We start from the raw sequence: 22,580 nt of genomic DNA, 5'->3' as shown, positions 1-22,580 counted from the left end.
CAATACACATACAGTACAGGAGCGTGTACATTACACACATACAGCTCTGCTACATCCACAATACACATACAGTACAGGAGCGTGTACATTACACACATACAGCTCTGCTACATCCACAATACACATACAGTACAGGAGCGTGTACATTACACACATACAGCTCTGCTACACCCACAATACACATACAGTACAGGAGCGTGTACATTACACACATACAGCTCTGCTACATCCACAATACACATACAGTACAGGAGCGTGTACATTACACACATACAGCTCTGCTACATCCACAATACACATACAGTACAGGAGCGTGTACATTACACACATACAGCTCTGCTACATCCACAATACACACACAGTACAGGAGCGTGTACATTACACACATACAGCTCTGCTACATCCACAATACTCATACAGTACAGGAGCGTGTACATTACACACATACAGCTCTGCTACATCCACAATACACACACAGTACAGGAGCGTGTACATTACACACATACAGCTCTGCTACATCCACAATACACATACAGTACAGGAGCGTGTACATTACACACGTACAGCTCTGCTACATCCACAATACACATACAGTACAGGAGCGTGTACATTACACACATACAGCTCTGCTACATCCACAATACACATACAGTACAGAAGCGTGTACATTACACACATACAGCTCTGCTACATCCACAATACACATACAGTACAGGAGCGTGTACATTACACACATACAGCTCTGCTACATCCACAATACACATACAGTACAGGAGCGTGTACATTACACACATACAGCTCTGCTACATCCACAATACACACACAGTACAGGAGCGTGTACATTACACACATACAGCTCTGCTACATCCACAATACACATACAGTACAGGAGCGTGTACATTACACACATACAGCTCTGCTACATCCACAATACACATACAGTACAGGAGGCTGTACATTACACACATACAGCTCTGCTACATCCACAATACACATACAGTACAGGAGCGTGTACATTACACACGTACAGCTCTGCTACATCCACAATACACATACAGTACAGGAGCGTGTACATTACACACATACAGCTCTGCTACATCCACAATACACATACAGTACAGGAGCGTGTACATTACACACATACAGCTCTGCTACATCCACAATACACATACAGTACAGGAGCGTGTACATTGCACACATACAGCTCTACTACATCCAAAATATACATACAGTACAGGAGCGTGTACATTACACACATGCAGCTCTGCTACATCCACAATACACATACAGTACAGGAGCGTGTACATTACACACATACAGCTCTGCTACATCCACAGTACACATACAGTACAGGAGCGTGTACATTACACACATACAGCTCTACTACATCCACAGTACACATACAGTACAGGAGCGTGTACATTACACACATACAGCTCTGCTACATCCACAATACACATACAGTACAGGAGTCTGTACATTACACACATACAGCTCTGCTACATCCACAATACACATACAGTACAGGAGCGTGTACATTACACACATACAGCTCTGCTACATCCACAATACACATACAGTACAGGAGCGTGTACATTACACACATACAGCTCTGCTACATCCACAATACACACACAGTACAGGAGCGTGTACATTACACACATACAGCTCTGCTACATCCACAATACACATACAGTACAGGAGCGTGTACATTACACACATACAGCTCTGCTACATCCACAGTACACATACAGTACAGGAGCGTGTACATTACACACATACAGCTCTACTACATCCAAAATATACATACAGTACAGGAGCGTGTACATTACACACATGCAGCTCTGCTACATCCACAATACACATACAGTACAGGAGCGTGTACATTACACACATACAGCTCTGCTACATCCACAGTACACATACAGTACAGGAGCGTGTACATTACACACATACAGCTCTGCTACATCCACAATACACATACAGTACAGGAGCGTGTACATTACACACATACAGCTCTGCTACATCCACAATACTAAGGGGTTAAACTTTTTAGAATGACTCATAGTCACGGGATGTTGGAGAGTAACATAATCCAGATGTTGTACGGAGTGTGTGAGTAGTTCATGCTGCGCAGAAGGGGATATGTTATACAGTCACAGAGTAGTATATAAGGAGGGGGGGATCCAGGGGAACCTTGGGTCTTCACCGGGGGTCTAGCAGAGGTGCTGACGGTGTATTCCGGGATCCTCCTACCAATCATACCTGGCGATCCCCCCATTGGGAGTGATGCTACAATGTCCGGTGATGTATTGATGCTTAGCTTTGTCACCCATGTGATCTGTATGATTTACATGTTAATTAACAGGGTTTTTTTAAATCCTTTTTTTATTGGTATTTTCGGGTTTAACCCCTGAGTGGCGGCTTTCTTCCCCCCCTGTCAGACCCTCCAGATCGTCTAATCATGTAATTTCAACTCATTTTGCAGTCACATTCCAAGAGCCATAACTTTTTCATTCCCCACTGACGGCCATATAAGGGCTTGTTTCTTGCAGGACGAGTTGTTTTTATTGATGGCCTCATTTTTGGGTGTATATCATGTATTGCATAACTTTTGTAAAAAGTTTTATAGGGAGATTGGGGGGAAAAAAAGAAATTCTGTTATTTGTGTTTTGGATTTCCTTTTTATGGCGTTCAGCGTGCAGAATAAATAGTGTGATGACGTTATTCTGAGTCACATGACTCCGGCGATAACGAGTTTATACAGTTTTTTATGTTTTGCTATTTTTGTACATTTAAAACATTTTTTTTCTTAAAGGTTTGCTTTTGCATCGCCGCATTCCAAGAGCCGGAGTAATGTTATTTCCCATTGCCAGCGCTCTAGACGGCCGTGTTTTCTGCAGGATGAACTCTGGTCTTCATTAGAGATGAGCGAACGTACTCGTCCGAGTATTAGGGTGTTCGAGATGCTCGTTACTCGAGTCAATTACATTTCCTTCCCTGAGAAATTTGCGCGCTTTTCTGGCCAATAGAAGCACAGGGAAGGCATTACAACTTCCCCCTGCGACGTTCAAGCCCTATACCACCCCCCTGCTGTGAGTGGCTGGCGAGATCAGGTGTCACCCGAGTATATAAATCGGCCCCTCCTGCGGCTCACCATAAATGCGTTCTGACAGAGATCAGGGAAAGTGCTGCTGATGCCGGGGCTGCTATAGGGAGAGTGTTAGGAGTGATTTTAGGCTTCAAGAACCCCAACGGTCCTTCTTAGGGCCAAATCTAACCGTGTGCAGTACTATTGAGGCCGCTTTTAGCAGTGTTGCACTTTTTTTTTCTTTGTATATCGGGCGTGCAGAGCATTGCGTCCGCAGTCTGCAGTCATTGTACAGAGTATAGGGCCAGTACTGGTGAGTAAGGGAAAGAGATATACAGGCTATATAGGCAGTGGGCTTTTTCAAACCAATTTGGGAAAAATACTATATTTGGGCTGCCTGTGACCGTCTTCAATGTACTGCGTGTCTGCTGGGGGTAGTAGTCCTAATTAATGCGCAACTAAGTGTTACAGCAGGCTTGCGCAAAAGTGTTACCTGGCTCTGCGTTGCCCGTTACATCACCGCCGTCATCCCGTCCACAGGGAAACAGTATACATATATACGCTGCCTACAGTATCTGTCTGCTGTCTCAGCTCAGCCTTTCAAAAAATAGAAGCAAAATACTTAAGGCCTACTAGTGGCGTTTGGCCACTTGACTGCTTCAGCGCTGTGAATTCCACTAGCTGAGTCATACGCACCTACGTCTCACTACAGGCTTGCGCAAAATTCTTTCCTGGCTCTGCTGTGCGTTCCGTAAGCGAAGTCAGCCTCCAACCACAGGCCAATAAGCGGCACATTTAATTACAGCGTTCTGTTTCTGCACTACTGGTAATACACCATGCTGAGGGGTAGGGGTAGGCCTAGAGGACGTGGGCGAGGACGCGGAGGCCCAAGTCAGGGTGTGGGCACAGGCCGAGCTCCTGATCCAGGTGTATCGCAGCCGACTGCTGCGGGATTAGGAGAGAGGCACGTTTCTGGCGTCCCCAGATTAATCTAATAATTAATGGGTCCATGTGGTAGACCTTTATTAGAAAATGAGCAGTGTGAGCAGGTCCTGTCGTGGATGGCAGAAAGTGCATCCAGCAATCTATCGACCACCCAGACTTCTACGCCGTCCACTGCTGCAACTCTGAATCCTCTGGCTGCTGCTCCTCCTTCCTCCCAGCCTCCTCACTCTATTACAATGACACATTCTGAGGAGCAGGCAGACTCCCAGGAACTGTTCTCGGGCCCCTGCCCAGAATGGGCAGCAATGGTTCCTATCCCACCGGAGGAGTTTGTCGTGACCGATGCCCAACCTTTGGAAAGTTCCCGGGGTCCGGGGGATGAGGCTGGGGACTTCCGGCAACTGTCTCAAGAGCTTTCAGTGGGTGAGGAGGCCGATGACGATGAGACACAGTTGTCTTGCAGTGAGGTAGTAGTAAGGGCAGTAAGTCCGAGGGAGGAGCGCACAGAGGATTCGGAGGAAGAGCAGCAGGACGATGAGGTGACTGACCCCACCTGGTTTGCTAAGCCTACTGAGGACAGGTCTTCAGAGGGTGAGGCAAGTGCAGCAACAGGGCAGGTTGGAAGAGGCAGTGCGGTGGCCAGGGGTAGAGGCAGGGCCAGACCGAATAATCCACCAACTGTTTCACAAAGCGCCCCATCGCGCCATGCCAGCCTGCAGAGGCCGAGATGCTCAAAGGTGTGGTAGTTTTTCACTGAGAGTGCAGACGACTGATGAACAGTGGTGTGCAACCTTTGTCGCGCCAAGATCAGCCGGGGAGCCACCACTACCAGCCTCACCACCACCAGCATACGCAGACATGGGTTTTTCAGAAGTAAAAATTGTTGGGGGGGTGGGCACTCTTGCCGCTATTGTGGGACCTGGGAACTTGAGATGCAGCCCAACATGTAGCCCATCGCCTGCCCTATCCGTTGCTGTGTCGTTCCCATCACTTTCTTGAATTGCCCAGATTTTCACAAATGGAAACCTTAGCGAGCATCGGCGAAATACAAAAATGCTCGGGTTGCCCATTGACTTCAATGGGGTTCGTTACTCGAAACGAACCCTCGAGCATCACGGAAAGTTCGACTCGAGTAACGAGCACCCGCGCATTTTGGTGCTCGCTCATCTCTAGTAATTATTTATCCCCCACCTGGGTGCTCATCATTTTACCGGCCTCGGAAGGCTGAGTCAACCTTGAGCCGACTACCTGAACCACACAGGGTTTGAACTTGTAACCTTCAGGTTGTAGGCGAGAGCTTACACTCTGCTCCATACGAAGCTATTATACTTCCCTGTTTTCAGTCATATCTCAGCAGGAGATCCTCCGATTGTGAGTTTGGGCCTGGCTTATTCTTAGTCCTGATTTTACATATGGTTTGAGCCCACGCACGGATGAGTTGACATCCATATTTCCCCAGATATGCAGTTCTGGGTGCTCTGAGCCTTGGACCTCAATGCCTGTAAATGAGTTTTGTTTGGCTGGTCAGACCAATTCTGAAAATATAATTCATATCTGGCTAAGACCTTCATACGCCCAAATATCATTTATTAAATGATTTCCTTCTGATGTGAACTTGGGCACCAGGATGTCTGCCTGAACCATCCAAGGTGCCAATCCATGCCAGCAGGGGCCTATTTAGCATCTCCTTGTCAGTAGCCGGTGGGACTCCTGTACATCGAAGGCTTGCCAGATACAAAGGAGAGGAAGGGGAGATTAGAACACTGAATTCACTCAGCTTTCCCAGGGCCTGATAAATGACAACCATAACATGGAAGCTGAGATAGGCCCAAGGCCTGACACAACAATGTCTGACAGCCTGAAGTCTCCACACCACACTGTGCTACTTATCCAGGAAACTGCCATCCAGAACTCATTATGGTCAACGGGGTCTGTCCAGTACCTTATCCTCTGTATAAGAATAGTAAGTCCTAGAGGCTGAAGGACCAGATCCCTCTGACCAGCAGGATGTAGACTCCTCTGTATAAGAATAGTAAGTCCTAGAGGCTGAAGCACCAGATCCCTCTGACCACCAGGATGTAGACTCCTCTGTATAAGAATAGTAAGTCCTACTGGCTGAAGGAACAGATACCTCTGCGTACCTGGGTGTAGAAAATGCAATTCTTTGCAGGGCAGGCGTGAGGCTAGAGGGTGCCCCCTGCAGGTTTATTTTGGTGGCCATTTGTATGACCTTCAGGATGTTTTCCATCTGTCATCAGGAATGTATTAGCGGTTCCTCACTAGTGATATTTGTTATCTCTGTGACGGCAGCATGTAACGGGTTTCGCTATAGAAGCGGTCGGCCTACTTTCTGCTACAGATTGGGCCCAGACGGGATAGGGCGGTGTAAACTTTACTGAGGTTTGTGCGGATTATTGGATGCCGCGATCCGGACGCTGGTAAACGTTTAGGTCGTGGAGTCAGTAAGTAATTAGTACAGAGAAGTAATTAGATGGGAATGGGCTCATCTTCTCACTCCTTTTCTGGAGGAGCCACGGGCATGGCTTGATAGGCATTCTGCCAGGACAGCCCCGGGGCGTTACAGAGGGCCCCCGGCTGCCATGACACCTGCACGGCTCCCTGCGATCTCATCCCATTTAAATGGCGCTATCAGAATTGACAGCTTATCGGAGTTGGTATCAGCCGCGGTAAACAGCCGGCGCTCGCGCTGTATGGAGGGAGATCGCCGCGCGTTCATACATACCCCGACGCTGCAGGACGTACATGTACTACCTATAGCGCTAAGGGGTTAAAGGATTCCAGCAAATGTTTTTATAAAATTCCTTATTAAATGAATTCCTAATAAAGTATTTCTAAGGTTCTCCCACATTAAATGCTGCTATTAAAAATCCTACTTGTCCCTCACAATACCGGCGCTCATCCAGCTTTATTAGCAGATATAATAGCAATTGTCGTTGGGCGGTGGGGATGAGAAATGGCTGCAGGAAGGGGTTAACGGGAGGCTGTCCGGAGGATTCTGCTGCCCGATGTCACACATACATCCCAACACGCATGTACATTGCAGACATCTATATTGTGCGCTAAAACACTGCAGCGCTTCAGAGAAAACCCCGTAAAAAGCAGCTGAACTTGGAGATGTTGGTTTTTGTGGTTTTTACATCGGTTCATATTGTTTCCATTCAGGTCCCTGCAGGACTGATTCATCAAAGATGGAGAAGGACAGAAACAAGATGGCGGAGAGTGTATTCAACCTCACCCTAGAGATACTCCTCCAGCTGACTGGGGAGGTGAGAGACTCTGATGATGTCACATTACATCATTCGTATCTATGGTAATAACAGATGATGTCACTGGAGGGGGGAGAGATTCTGATGATGTCACATTACATCATTCTCATCTATGGTAATAACAGATGATGTCACTGAAGAGGGGAGAGATTCTGATGATGTCACATTACATCATTCTTATCTATGGTAATAACAGATGATGTCACTGGAGAGGGGAGAGATTCTGATGATGTCACATTACATCATTCTTATCTATGGTAATAACAGATGATGTCACTGGAGAGGGGAGAGATTCTGATGATGTCACATTAAATCATTCTTATCTATGGTAATCACAGATGATGTCACTGGAGGGGGGAGAGATTCTGGAAATGTCTGTAGTGATAACTATTAATGTATCCCCATATACAGGATTACACAGAAGTGAAGAAGACCTCTAGGGATGGCTGTTGGGCCCCTGTGTGTGATGGATGGGGAAGACCCCTGAGCCCAATCATGGGGCCCCCACTTCGCCCCCTGATACATGAGGACATCAATGTAGGGAAGATTCTAGAACTCACCAACAAGATGATTGAGCTGCTGACTAGAGAGGTGACGCTGCAGGGAATGCTGGGACATTATACAGTAACAGCACTGGAGGCTTCTGGGTAATGACTGTATATTGTGTTGTCAGGTTCCTATAAGGTGTCAGGATGTTGCTGTCTATTTCTCCATGGAGGAGTGGGAGTATTTAGAAGGACACAAGGATCTGTACAAGGAGGCCATGATGGAGACCCGCCAGCCGCTCCCATCACCAGGTAATGGATGTATGTAGCAGGATCATAGCTGTGGAGGGGTGATGTGGGGCATGTGCCCCTGGTGCTTGTAGGCAGGAAGTGGGGTGTGAGCCAGGCAGGACACTGTGCTAGTTGGATTAGTAGAGCCATTTACTACACAGTTGTTGATTAAAGTCAGTGTATAATCAGAAGGCCTACATATCAGCAGTACACATTTACTAATCGCTGATATGTAAGCATCCGGGGTCATACAGCGATGCTAGTCAGCGACTACATGGTGGACAGCTGCTGGATCATCTTCTCCAACAGCCCTACTGCTACAGTAGCCAACGGCGGTGCAGGGCTGGAGAGGTGCCTTGGCCCATGCTGTCCTCGTTCCCCCAACTATATTCCCCAGCTCCTCCTCCGCAGGACTGGAGAAGGAGGGATCTGGAATCACCAGTAGGAGCTGCTAAGTTGTGTCCAATAATATATCATTGTCCGCCTTTATTGTTCTCTTAGTTTCATATTGGTAATTCGTAGAACCCCTCTAAATTGGTGAAGGGGTCACCAGTACAGCTATGGCTACATGGAGACTCTGACCACAATACTCTTCTCATTGGAGTATAATGGCGGTCAGTACGGTTGTATCACAGTTTGCTGTGACCCTACAATTACATGAAGCCCGGCTAGTTTGGACCTCTTGTGATTGTTGGGGCGGGGGGGGGGGGGGTAGACTACAAGCCACAATGCATTCCCCTTCACAGAAGTAGTGGATGAAAGTTGTGTTGTGGATATCGCCTATCTGGGTGTCAGGAAAGCCTTTGTACAGTTTCACATAAAGATGAATTTCTGAGCTCTTATTGGCTGCAGTCCCTGTGACGTCCCACAAACCGGGCGGGACTGCAGCTGTAAACCGAGACCGGACTCAACGGGGAAAGGGGTTGTCCTCAGATAGTACAATTATGTAGTTTTTGGTATTATTACCCTCATTTAGTGCTTGTATTTTACTCTATAGGGCATATTAATAACATTATGTTTTACTGCTACATTTAGTGATTTACCAGCATTATTATTTGCTGTGACTTACTAACAAATGTAAGCTATAGTGTGAGTTACTTTCCGTTATCAGTCGCTGGTGGGAGGGGTCAGCCAGTGGAGGGAATGTTCAGATGGTGGGGGGGGGGGCTATACAACGCTCTTGCCCTTGGTACAGGAAACCCTAGCTCCGCCTCTGGTGTTTGCAGTATTTTTTGGACTATAAGATACACCTGACTATCGGACGCCCCCCGGCCTCAGACAGCAGGAAATAGTGACATTAGTATAAAATATTGTTTTCCTAACTTCCCCAGAGTAGTGTCAGGGTTTTGGTGTTGTAGGGTGGACAGGGGGTTAATATTTTATTATAATACTACAATAATAAAGGCGATGGGAGGGGAACAACAGAACGCCTGTCGGGATGAGCCCCATGTAGTAATAATAATAATCATCTTTATTTGTATAGCTCCGACTTATTCTGCAGCGCTTTCCATCACGGGAGAACACAGACAATACAACGATAAGTTTGAAACAAGTGGGGTGGGGTGGTACAGGAGGTACAAGGGGGGAAGGGAAGGCATGGAGGAACACGGGCAGTAGGGGATTATATGTGGAAATCAGTTATTAAGAAACAAGTGGGGTGGTAAGCAGGTGCAGGGATAGAGGTCATATGCAATAAGCAGGCTGGATGGTGTGGGGAGCCATAGGGAGGGGCAGGGGGACTGGGTCAGGACATTTGGTATGCCTCCCTGAAGAGGTGCGGTTCTTTTGTGCATCGGGAATTGCCCAGATGCCTTGGGGTAGAGCATTCCAGAGGATGGTTGCTGCTCTGTAGTCCTGTAGGTGAGCATGTGAGGTTCGTATTAGTGGGGTGTTTAGCCTGAGTGTGTTGGCGGATCGGAGTGTGCAGGCTGAGTGGTGTATGGGTAGCAGGGAAGCTATATATGGTGGTGCGGCGCCATGGAGAGCTTTGTGAGTGAGGAGTCTGAATTTAGTTCTGCAGCGGATGGGCAGCCAGTGCAGTGACTGGCATAATGCAGAGATGTCTGAGTAATGGCTGGATAGAAGAATGAGCCTAGCTGCCGCATTTAACCCCTTAATGACACGGCCTATTTTGGGCTTAAGAACGCAACGATTTTTGCCGGATTTTCTTCTTCATTTATCAAAAGCCATAACTTTTTTACTTTTCCGTCGACGCGGCCGTATAAGGGCTTGTTTTTTGCGTGGCGAACTGTAGTTTTTATCGGTGCCACTTTTGGGTACATACACTATATTGTAAAACTTTTATTGTTTTTTTTTATGATAGCAGGGAGAGAAAACGCATCAATTCTGCCATAGATTTTATTTTTATTTTTTTACAGCGTTAATCATGCAGCATAAATGACACAATACGTTTATTCTGCGGGCCGGTACGATTACAACGATACCAAAATTCTTAAATTTTTTTTTTAGGTTTTTCCACTTTTCTGCAATATAAACCCTATTTTGGAAGTCTTTTTTTTCTAAATCGCAGCATTCAAAGTCCTGTAACTTTTTTATTTTTTTATGTACGGAGCTCTATGAGGGCTTATATTTTCCGAGACAAGCTGTAGTTTTTACTGGTACCATTTTGGGGTACATACGGCTCTTTTGATCACTTTTATTGCGTTTTTAGGGAGGCAAAATGCTAAAAATTAGCATTTTTGCCTCAGTTTTTTAGCGGGTTTTTTTTACGCTTTTTTTCTGTGCACAGTCAAAAGCATGTGCAGCTTATTGTACGCGTCGTTATGGATGTGACAATACCAACTATGTGGGGTTTTAATTGTTTTAACCTTTTTTTATGCTAATATGAGAAAAAGCATAAAAAAGGGTTTTTTAAATTTTTTTTATTTTTTATTCATTTTTTAATCTTTTTTTTTAACACAATTTGTGTCCCTCTGAAGGACTTACAACACTGCCCTGATGATCGCTGTGATAAGGCATTACAGGGCTACTGCCCTGCCATGTCTTATCGCTTATACAGCGATCTCAGGCACTGGCAACACAGAACGCCAGTGTCTGGCATTCTGTTGCCATGGCAACAGGCGGGGCTGTCTGCGATTATATTGCAAGAGCCCGGCAACTTCATAGAGGGAGCGCGCTCCCCCTGTGAACCTTTCCCATGCCGCGATCTGTGACTGACAGCTGGCTCCTGCTGTGGGATAGCGCGAGATCATATGTCATCTCGCGCTATCCCCAGGGCGTAAGTTTACACCCTGTTGCGGGAAGGGGTTAATGTAGATTGGAGAGCGTAGAGTATGGTGTGGGGGGGAGTCCGATGAGCAGCGAGTTGCAGTAGTTGAGTCGGAAGTGGATGAGGGTGGCAACCAGAGTCTTTAGAAGGCTACTTGGAGTTTTGCTTTTTACAAGATAAACAAGTCCATGTGTTTGTGGAGGGAAGCGCAGGTTGTGATCGGGATGGGTATGGGGAGGGTCCATAGATGATAGAGGATTGTAGGGAGTGTAACATCTAATATAGTATAATCCTGCCCATCCATCCCAACCCCAAGGAGGCTCGTCTGTCCAGTTATTCTTGTATTGATTTTATTGGGTGGTGGAAGTTGGCTTTAAGCTGGTTTGAGGTGTCAGGCAGTAATACAATGCCAAGATAGGGAATCGAGTGGGGACTCCACTGGGATGGGGAATTGGATGACAATTGTTGTGCTTTGGTATGTTAATCCCCTCATCAGAGATTTTGAAGGCTTGGCTTTATAGTAGGATAGTGAACCACATTTTTCCAATGTTTTGACGACATAAGCTAATGATGACTCTGGTTTAGTGAGTATTAGGATAATGTCGCCTGCGAACAGGTTTGTTTTGTGTGTCGGGGGGGCCACTGTAATTCTTCCAATGTTTGGATTATTTCTAATGTCCTCTGCCAATGTTTCCATGACAATTGAAAAAAACAGGGGTGACGGAGGGCACCCTTGTCATGTCTCGTTTGTTATGTTAAAAGGCTTGGATGGAAGCACATTGATCAGAACTATCGCTGAGGGGGAGGAATATAGGGCCTTGATGGCCTAGAGCAGGGGTGTCAAACTCATTTTCACAGAGGGCCACATCAGCCTTATGGTTGCCTTCAAAGGGCCGATTCTAATTGTTAATTGTAACACAGTATAGTAAAAGTGAACCCCACAGTGGCGCGATTGGTAATAAGGTCCCCCATAGCGGCCAGTGGCGCACACTATTATATATAAAAATAATAGTATATATATATATATATATATATATACACACACACACTATTACCGTATATACCGGCGTATAAGACGACTTTTGAAACCCGAAAAATCTGCTCTGAAGTCGGGGGTTGTCTTATACGCCGGTAATACAAAAAAAAGAAAGTGTCAAAAAAAAAATTCATTACTCACCTCCCCCGGCGTTCTGCGGCGCTGCGGCAGGCTGTCGCTCCCTCCTGGTCCCTGGCAGAGCATTGCTCTCTGGACGCAGGGCTTGAAATCCCCGCCTCCAGAAAGCTAATACTGTGATTGGCTAACTCACACAGCGTCAGCCAATCACAGCCATTCAATGACATCATTGAATGGCTGTGATTGGCTGAAGGCGCTCGTGTGTTTTAGCCAATCACAGCCATTCAATGATGTCATTGAATAGTGTGATTGGCTGAAGGCACGTGTGTTTTAGCCAATCACAGCCATTCAATGATGTCATTGAATAGTGTGATTGGCTGAAGGCGCACGTGTGTTTTAGCCAATCACAGCCATTCAATGATGTCATTGAATGGCTGTGACTGGCTGACGGCGTGTGTATTAGCTTTCTGGAGGCGGGGATTTCAAGCCCTGCATCCAGAAAGCAATGCTCTGCCGGGGACCAGGAGGGAGCGACAGCCTGCAGCTGCGCCGCAGAACACCGGGGGAGGTGAGTAATGATTTTTTTTTTTTGCTGCACTGTATTCCCGGCTATTGTCAGTCTGCTATCGGCACTCCTCTATTACTGTCTGCACTAGACAGAACAAGCCGAGAGAAGATCGGCTACTGACAGCAGCAAGGAGGTGAAAGAACTTTACTGCACAGCCGGCGGGCCACAGAAAATGAGGCGGCGGGCCGGATTCGGCCCGCAGGCCTTGTGTTTGACACCTGTGGCCTAGAGGATGGGGCCCGCAAACCAAAATGTCTGCAATGCTTGAATCCTGTATCCCCAATGGACCTTGTCAAACACCTTCTCTGTATTAGTGTATCTTGACGCCACCGGAAGCTAGTGGTTTGACAGGAGGAATGGCCCTGTCACACCCCTAGCTCCCGATTGGTTCAAGCATTGAAGGTCCTAACAGCCTGCACTTTCCCCTGCAGCCTTCTGTCCCTTGAGTAATCTTGCTGTTTTGTCACTCCCCTGCAGCCTTCGTCCCCCTCCTTCTCTAGCCCTGTCACCGCACTAATTTTGCTTTGTCCCTGCTCCCCTGCTGTGTCCCCACTCCCCTGCATCCTGCGTCCCCCTACCTCTGCAGCACTGTGGCCGCAGTTAGCTACTTGTGTTCCTGCTCCCCTGCAGCCTCCATCCCCCTCCTTCCGCAGCACTGTAGCCGCAGTTAGATTTTTGTTTCTTCGCTCCCCTGAAGCCTCCGTTCCCCTCCCTCACTCTGTGGAATAGGAGCGGTTTGCTGTTGCTGCTGCTCACCTGCTCTCTCGTAGTCCGCCGGCGCTGTCCACTGCAGGGAGGCCTCCAGGGAAGGCTCTCTACCGCTGATGCCTCATTGTCCTGCTTTGCACCCCAGTGCAGGGAGGCCGCTGGAGAAGCTGCTATTCCTCCACCACTGCCCTGTGCAGGGAGGCCGCCGGGAAATTAGCTGTTCCGCCGCTGATCCACAGCTCAGTGCAGGGAGGATGCCGCTGACAGAGAAGAAGGTGGCTCTGTGGCAAGAGCTAAGCTGCTGGAGGGCCTGTTACGCCGCTGTAAGTCGGCAGTGAGTTCCAGGACCTGAAAGGGGGGGGTGGCCGGTCTGTCAAATTCCCTGTACCTTGTCACCACCCACACTTCCGGTGGCGACAAGATACACTAATACCCACCTTCTCTGCATCCAAGGACAATAACAGGGAGGGCGTCTGGCTTTTTGAAGCCCCATCCACCAAGTCTATCAGGCATCTAGTACCATCTGGGGCCTGGCAGCCTACAGTAGAGGCCACATGATCATTTTTGACCAAGCTAGACATGAAGGGAAACAGTTTGTTTGCCATTACCTTGGCATAGAACTTCACATCTGAATTTAAAAGAGAGATGGGGCGATAATTATTTGGAGCATTTGGTTCTTTGCCTGGCTTGGGAAGGGTTATTATTATGGCTTTTACATTTTCTTATGGAAATGTTCCTGTAAGGAGAATTTATGTGTTTATCAAAGAGAAATGATCCCAGATCTCGTGTAGAAGTCTGGGCCCAGGAGAAATACAAATCACGCCAGCCTGTGCGGTATCAGATGATTTCTAATTTATTCTAAGGTGTATTTGGTTTTTATACTATAAATGACATCACAGGAAAAGTACATACCTCCAAGATTAATAAGAATACATAATAGGCTGAAACTAAAATGATTAACATAAGTTACACCTTTTGAAGTGTTACTATAACATACAATGAGACCGTTATGAGATCAGTGCAAAGGAATGCAAGGGAGGCAGTCTGGAGACTCTTATCTTGTCTGTCTACCCTGTAATGGTATAGAAAAGCTTTCGTTTAACCCCTTCAATACTTATACTAGCAGCAGGCTATATCTTTCTAGTCTACAATCCAATAAAAGAACAATTAACTGATACATTGATCTACAATTTTCTTAACATTCCCCACTTTAGATCAATACATCAGCGTAGTATCTTAGTAAGACTAGGTCTCAAACACATATATATATAGTAGCTCTACCACAGACCCCTGGCTTCCTCCGGCCCGAAGCTTTATTACCAGAAGGTCTGGGTTCACACCTCAAGACTAAGTATGTAATCATTTCATATAAAAGTATTACATTGATACATATATATCTACATCTATATAAAGTCATTCCCCCAATTGTATCCACAATTAGGCCCGCCCCCCGAGAGAATCTTGGCCATGATTTATTATTATCCGATTGATGCTTCTTTCTTCATATAAAAATTATTGTCCATCATGATATAAAATCTTACTCATCGAAGTGTCAATCAGTTATTTAGAGCAATCCTCCGGTACAATCAGGACACACTGGAATCAAAATGTTACACTTTAAAATCATCAAAGTAAAATAGCGCTTTCTTTTTTTTTAAACATTAAATTTTTATTGAAGCATAGAAAATGATATACAGCAGATATTGCATGTGGTACACAATCAGCACATATAATAATTAGGGATATTTTAGACCTATCCTTACCACACCATCTCTATGAAGTCTAAATTTTTTCTTAGAGTTGATCTCCACAACACTCAAACTTGTCCAACTTACTTTACAGTAGGTGTACAGCTTAGGGCAAGACCAAAAAACATGAGAGAGAGTGCCTCTTCCCCCACACTCCCTCCAGCACACACCGTCTCCTCTCTGAAATCTACTACAGAGGAGTGCGGGGGTGTAATACCAACGCATATTAATTTTTATTTGCACTTCTAATGTACCCATCCCTTTGGTAGCCCTCCCAGCCAGCTTAAAGGCCTTCAACCAAGCTTCAATTGGGATATATGTACTCAACTCTTTTTCCCAATTTAACATGTGCATTTTTTTAGTCGGGACAATATTACCGGTCAGTATGTCGTAGTAGGCTCTCGTTTCGGATTTATCTACGGTAAGCTGTGATGAGATCTTTTTTATAATGTCCTGTGGTATTTTTATTTCGTGAAGTTGGGATTTCGACAGAAAATGACTAATCCTTGAGAATGTATATGCTTCCTCCTGCTGTAAGTTATGCAAAGTACGGAAGTCGTTAAAGGTCTTTAACGCATTTCCTACCATTAAATCGGACACTTTTAGTTCGTTTTTCATTTTCCAATTTCTCAAGTCTAGATCCTGCAGAAACACACACACGGTCTCCAAAGGAATCTGAGGAGTCCTCAGAGTGTCGTATAAAGCCACTCTCTTCGTTAGCTCCTTCCAAGCCTCGAATGAGGCCACCATGGTTGGCGAAAGACCTCTAGTATCTACTTTCACTTCTGTCTTTGGGTCCGCCAGACCCGCCATGGCTTCCAAAGATGCAGCAAAGAGGAGTGGCCTGCATGTGTCAAGTCTTATAAAATTGCTCTCCATACCAACCCAACCTGTTCTGTCCTCCCGTAGAAGCCAGCACCTTGTTTGATTCAGGAGAGAGGCCTTGTAATATTTTGCTATATCCGGAATGTCAGCCCCCCCTTTGGACCGTCGCATCGCTAAAATAGACAGTGACAGACGCGACTTTTTTCCCCCCCAAATGTAATCCGACATTTGTTTTTGGATTTTTGATAACGTATTTTTTGAAGTGACAATCGGTAGGACTCTGAATAAATAAAGAACTTTAGGGAGAAGTTTCATTTTATACGTCATAACTCTGCCGTACCATGTCAAGTTGAGTTTATTTAGACGTTCTATCTCTCTCTGTAAAGAGTCTAGTAGCCCGGGATAGTTAATTTTTTCCAGGACGCTCATGTTGGGGGACAAGTGGATTCCTAGGTACGGGATGTCATTCTTTCTCCACTCAAATGGGAATTCCCTCTCTATTGCTTCCCTCAAGTCCCCTGGTATATTCACACCCAATATCATAGATTTATTTACATTTAGTTTATATTGCGAGACCCCGCTAAAAACCCGCAAGACCTTCTGGGCAGCTCTCAGTGAGCTCAGCGGATGCGTCACAGTAATAATCACGTCATCCGCGAAAAGTCCAATTTTGTGCTGGCGGAAATTCAGCGGGATCCCCCTTACCCCGGGCGACGCCCGGATAGATTCAGCTAGTGGTTCGACCGTGAGAACATACAGGATAGGGGATAACGGGCAGCCCTGTCTAGTGCCGTTTGTTATCCTAAAAGGCTCTGACAAAATTCCATCCACTAACGTCCTGGCTGATGGTGACGAATACAGGGCACGAACAGCCCGTACCAGTCCCTCCCCCATGCCAAACCTCTCCATGGTTCTGAAGGCATACTCCCAGTGAACCCGGTCGAATGCCTTTTCGGCGTCAAGCGCGAGCATCACCACGGGGGAACGAGTCGATCTCGCCGAGTGTAAGAGATTTATTATCCTTCGCGTGCCATCTGAGGCCTGCCTCCCCTTCACAAAGCCGACCTGGTCGGAGTGGATAATCTCAGGGAGAATATTTAGGAGTCGCCTTGCCAGGGTTTTGAAATAAATCTTCACGTCAGTGTTTAGTAATGAAATTGGCCGAAAATTTGAGGGATCGTCAGGGGATTTACCTTGTTTTGGAAGAACTACTATAGTTGCTTGCAAGGATTCTCCAGGAAAAGCGCCTCTTTGCATGGCTCTGTTGAAATTTCTTACTAAATATGGGGATAGTAATCCCTGGAATAGTTTATAATATTCGGCTGAAAAGCTTTTTGATTTTTCATAGTTGAGATCGTATCTGCGACCTCCTCTGCTGACATTTCTTTGTCAAGGTCTACTGCTTGGGAGGGAGATATTTTTGGTATGTTTAATTTATTTAGAAAGTCTTCTATCGCGGCACCTCTCGGATGGCTCAATGAGGGGTCGTCTTTCAAGTTGTACAAGTCACTATAATATTTACGGAATCTTTCTGCGATTTTTTGGGGGTGAGTTATTTTAAATTCTTTATTTTTTGAGTTCCACACAAAAGGAATACTCGCTCTTATTATTCTTTTTTTTACTAGGGTGGCCATCCACTTGGTTGGCTTATTTATCGAGGAATAAATATTAGCCCTCCGTGCCGTAACCTCTTTATCGAAGTCACTTTGCAAAATATTGCGTAATTCAAGACGCGCTTTAATTAATTTATCATGGGAAGACCGCGACGGAACCGCCTGCAGCTCGTCCTCTAAAAGCTGGATATCTGAAATCAAGGATTCTGTTTTTTTGAGCTTTTGTCTCTTATACCTAGCACCCAACTTTATAAGGACCCCTCGCATAAAGGCCTTGTGGGCATTCCATAGAACATTGGGGTCTATGTCTGGAGAGTCGTTCAACCTAAAAAATTCTTCCATGTCCTTTTTAATTTCTTTCTTGTATTCAGGGAGTTGCATTAGGTATGTATTATTTTTCCACAATCTAGTCACCTGACGGGGCCTACCCAGGGCAAGTGTTGTCACTGTCGGAGCATGGTCCGACCATGTGGCCGTACCGATTTCCGCTTTTGCCACTGAGGAGATTAATTGTTTGTCGACCAAGCATAGGTCGATACGGGAGAACGACTTATGACGAGATGAGTAAAAAGTATACTCCCTTGACGTTGCATTAAGGCAGCGGAACGTGTCCAGGAGAGCATTCCTCCGAAGCCAATGGCCCAGAGAAGCTGCCCTCTTTGTAGTGTGGTGAGTGGAATCGATGTTACCCTCAGGTATTAGATTAAAGTCCCCACAGAAAATCAGCGGACCACATGAAACCTTAGAAACTTTTTTCATAAGCTTGTTCAAAAAGTGTATCTGTTTTACATTCGGGGCATAAATGTTGACTAGTGTAATTTGCGTTCCATTCAGAGAGCCCACCAGAACTATATATCGACCTTTAGGGTCGCTGATCTGTTTTTCAACATTGAACGTTATGGACTCCCTGACTGCAACCAAAACGCCCGCCTGCTTCTTGGGGGCACACGCATAGATAATATGTGGGAAACTCTTATGTGACATACGGGGGCAGTCTATGTCAAGAAGATGTGTCTCCTGGATACATACAATATCTGCGCTGCACCGGGGAGCCTCCTTCCATACGGAGCTTCTCTTGTGTGGGGAGTTCACCCCGTTGGCATTCAGCGATAGTATCTTCAACGCCATTTCCATTGGAACGGCGTAACGGAGCTAGGAGACGGGGAACCCCAGTAGTGAGTAATGCCTGTTGAAACAAAACTACAAACAAAGCGGAAAAAGAATATTCTGGTTATGCAATAATTCACACAATTTGACGAAGTGCATTTAAAATGCAAAAACGCATCGTAAGAGAGATAAAAACAGCAAAACATACTGACGTAAATAGGCAAGCAACTGCTTGCGGGCTCGTTTAGGGGGATGAAAGTTCGCAGGGAAGTGCGAGTGTGCAACCTTCACACCTGCAGGTCCTTAATACGGTAGGACTTAATGCAAGAAAACAGCTGTCCTGTGTGACAGCAAGGAGTAAGATGGTCAAGGGTCTCTCACCCGGGATTCTCCAGGACGATTATCAGCACGCATGGGTGAAGAATCTTTTATCTTGATACCCCACGTTTTCAAGATAGCTTTGGCCGAGGTAGGGTCATGAAAGATGTGAAGAGAATTTTCCTTTGTTGCAAGGATTTTCGTGGGAAAACCCCACCTGTACGGGATCTTCGCCTCTCTCAGGGCCAGAGTGATGTCTGCAAAGTTGCGCCTCGCCTCCATAGTAGCCTGCGAAAGGTCGACAAATAAACGGATCTCTGAATAGGGGCTCGGCAAGACCCCCATCTTCCTCGCGGCACTCATGAGAGCCTCTTTCGTGCTATAATAGTGAATACACACTATAATGTCTCTTGGACTGGTATCTTTCAAAAATTTTGGTAAAGGCAGCCTGTGAGCTCTATCTATCTTGAGCTCATGCTCAGGAATGTTTGGAAGAATTTTCTGGATTAGACGTAAAACATAGTCGTGGATTTCGGTGTTGGTGATCTTCTCGGGGACGCCACGTATTTTAACATTGTTGCGCCTATTCCTATCTTCTAGGTCTGCTATTTTATTCTGCAACTTGGTAACCGTATTCTCCAGATCATAGTGCGCATCTATAAGCTTGTTATGGGATTTTACAAGCTCTCCCATTTTGTTTTCTGTGGTATTCAGTCTATTGTTAACCTCTAGGACTGAGGTGTCCACATGTTGAGTTAGGCTCTTCAAGTCTGCCTGTATTGTATTCCTTAAAGCCATTATGGCCTCTTTAATATAAAGTTCAGAGGCAGGTTTTTCTGTTGCATTCAAATTATCTAATTCACCTTCCAAAACTACATCAGAGGCACTCACATCGGGATTAACCTCCTCAGTGTCAACCGACAATTTCTGCCGTTGCTTAGCTGGACTGTTAGAGGCAGAAGCAGGATTATCTTTCTGCAGCGTGGCCGCCGCCATCTTGTTTTTTGTGTTACGGCCAGGGGGGACATTAGGTTTCTTTTTGCCCTCACCCTCAGCTTCTCTTCTGCTATGGGACAGGGTTCCCGTCTCCCACAGCGTGTTCTCTTCCTCCCCACTACTCCCAGGGAGCAGGACATGAGGACTGTGAGAGTCCCTTACCGGGTCGTTGTCTGCAGGCTCTGCCGCTCCGTCTGCCGCCATTTCAGGGAGAGGAGCGCGCGGAGTGAAAAACTCCTCTAAGCGCGTCGGTTTGGCTTTTGAATTCCTTCTCCGGGACGTCGCCATGACCAGCGGAGCTTCCCCTTGCTGTACGGAGAGAACAGGTAAGCCCTCCGTTGCTTTAACCGTCGCTGAAGGTCGCTACCGAGCGGAGTCTATGTAGACACGGCCGTCTCGGTCCTACACCAAACCACGCCCCCCAAAATAGCGCTTTCTTCATGGAACTTTTACCCATCACTTGTCAGACTGAGGTGGTCACCTGACCCAGTAAGCCATCTTGTTCTCCGTCGTCTTGTATATTTTGGAACATAGTTTTGGTGATGGAAGTGTCAATAAGGTTTGTAGCCATCCTTGGATACATGGAATACAGCAGCAACCGCAGAGTACTAGAATGGAGGCAAATACTGACACATAGACTAGTGTGGAGTATATGACTTGTGACCCGGGTCCAAAAAAGTTTTTAACCAGTCCCTGAATGGATCATCTATGCCAGAGTTATCAGCTGGTTCATTTTATTATGCACTAGCTTACCCGTCGCGCGTTGCTGCAAAGACAGACATACATACATACATACATTCATTTTTATATATCTAGATAACAACCAATCACAGCACAGCTTTCATATTACATCAGTGGTATAATATATAACAACCAATCGCAGCGCAGCTTACAGGTTACCTCAGCTTTATAATATATAACACCCAATCACAGCGCAGCTTTCATGTTACCTCAGCAGTATAATATATAACAGCCAATCACAGCGCGACTTTTAATTTGCCTCAGCAATATAAAAAATAGCAACCAATCACAGCACAGCATTCATTTTACCTCAGCAGTATAAGAAATAGCAACCAATCACAGCGCAGCTTTCATGTAACCTCAGCAGTATAAGTAGCAACCAATCACAGCACAGCTTTCATGTTGCCTCAGCAGTATAATATATCGCAACCAATCACAGCACAGCTTTCATGTTACCTCAGCAGTATAAGTAGCAACCAATCACAGCACAGCTTTCATGTTACCTCAGCAATATAATATATAGCAACCAATCACAGCACAGCTTTCATGTTACCTCAGCATTCTCAATATCCAGCAAATGTCTTGCGAAATGTTCGGCGGATGCATCATTTTGTAGTTGAACACGCATCCCGTTGCTCGTAATGCCTTTTGCTTTTGTGCTTGAGATGGAAATCAAACGATCTTTGTCTGGGGGGCATAACTGTCGACGATGCTCGCACGCGCGCCACCTATCGTAGGATAGTTGTACTATGCCAGTAATCTTCCCAGGTGTGTACTTAACAACTTCCCAAAGTTTCATGGCAATCGGATGAATGGTGTAGTAATGCATAACGGACAGACAGACAGACATTCATTTTTATATATATAGATGACATCAGAAAGTGAGAGAATTAAAGCTTAAAATTGAATAATTGGATAATTAAGTTGAGACCCATTAGCTTTTGCTATTAATGACATAATCAATGCTCTTGCCAAATTTCAAGTTTTTATGACATTGGGAAGTGAGAGAATTAGATTCAGTATGTAAAATTTGGACGTTTTTTCTTTTGCGCTTAGAATTGAATAATCGAGTTGGGACCTAATGACTTTTCCTATTTAGGACATAATCAATGCTCGTGCCAAATTTCAAGTTTCTATGACATTGAGAAGTGAGAAAATTAGATTCCGTACGTAAAATTTGGACGCTAATTCTTTGGCGCTTAGAATTGAATAATCGAGTTGGGACCCATTAACTTTTCGTATTTATGACATAATCAATGCTCGTGCTAAAATTCAAGCTTTTATGACATTGGGAAGTGAGTAGAGATGAGCGAGCATACTCGTCCGCGCTTGATACTCGTTCGAGTATTAGGGTGTTCGAGATGCTCGTTACTCGTAACGAGTACCACGTGATGTTCGAGTTACTTTCACTTTCTTCCCTGAGAAATTTGCGCGCTTTTCTGGCCAATAGAAAGACAGGGAAGGCATTACAACTTCCCCCTGCAACGTTCAAGCCCTATACCACCCCCCTGCAG

General features: G+C 45.8%; 1 protein-coding gene across 1 annotated transcript in view; it reads left to right on the top strand.

The window, feature by feature from the left end:
* Positions 1-2,156: 2,156 nt before the first annotated feature.
* LOC136590931 (uncharacterized) overlaps positions 2,157-22,580 on the top strand; it is a 45,426-nt gene continuing 25,002 nt past the window's right edge. Inside the window, exons 1-4 of the mRNA XM_066588442.1 lie at positions 2,157-2,304; positions 7,220-7,323; positions 7,735-7,914; positions 7,997-8,120. Coding sequence (XP_066444539.1) covers positions 2,298-2,304; positions 7,220-7,323; positions 7,735-7,914; positions 7,997-8,120 — 415 coding nt within the window. The 5' untranslated portion in view covers positions 2,157-2,297. The remainder of the gene's footprint in view (positions 2,305-7,219; positions 7,324-7,734; positions 7,915-7,996; positions 8,121-22,580) is intronic.

The sequence above is a fragment of the Eleutherodactylus coqui genome, unplaced genomic scaffold (genome assembly GCF_035609145.1).
Source record: "Eleutherodactylus coqui strain aEleCoq1 unplaced genomic scaffold, aEleCoq1.hap1 HAP1_SCAFFOLD_476, whole genome shotgun sequence".
Classification (NCBI taxonomy): domain Eukaryota; kingdom Metazoa; phylum Chordata; class Amphibia; order Anura; family Eleutherodactylidae; genus Eleutherodactylus; species Eleutherodactylus coqui.
Note: the sequence above shows the minus strand (reverse complement) of the source record. Positions and strands in the feature narration are given on the sequence as shown.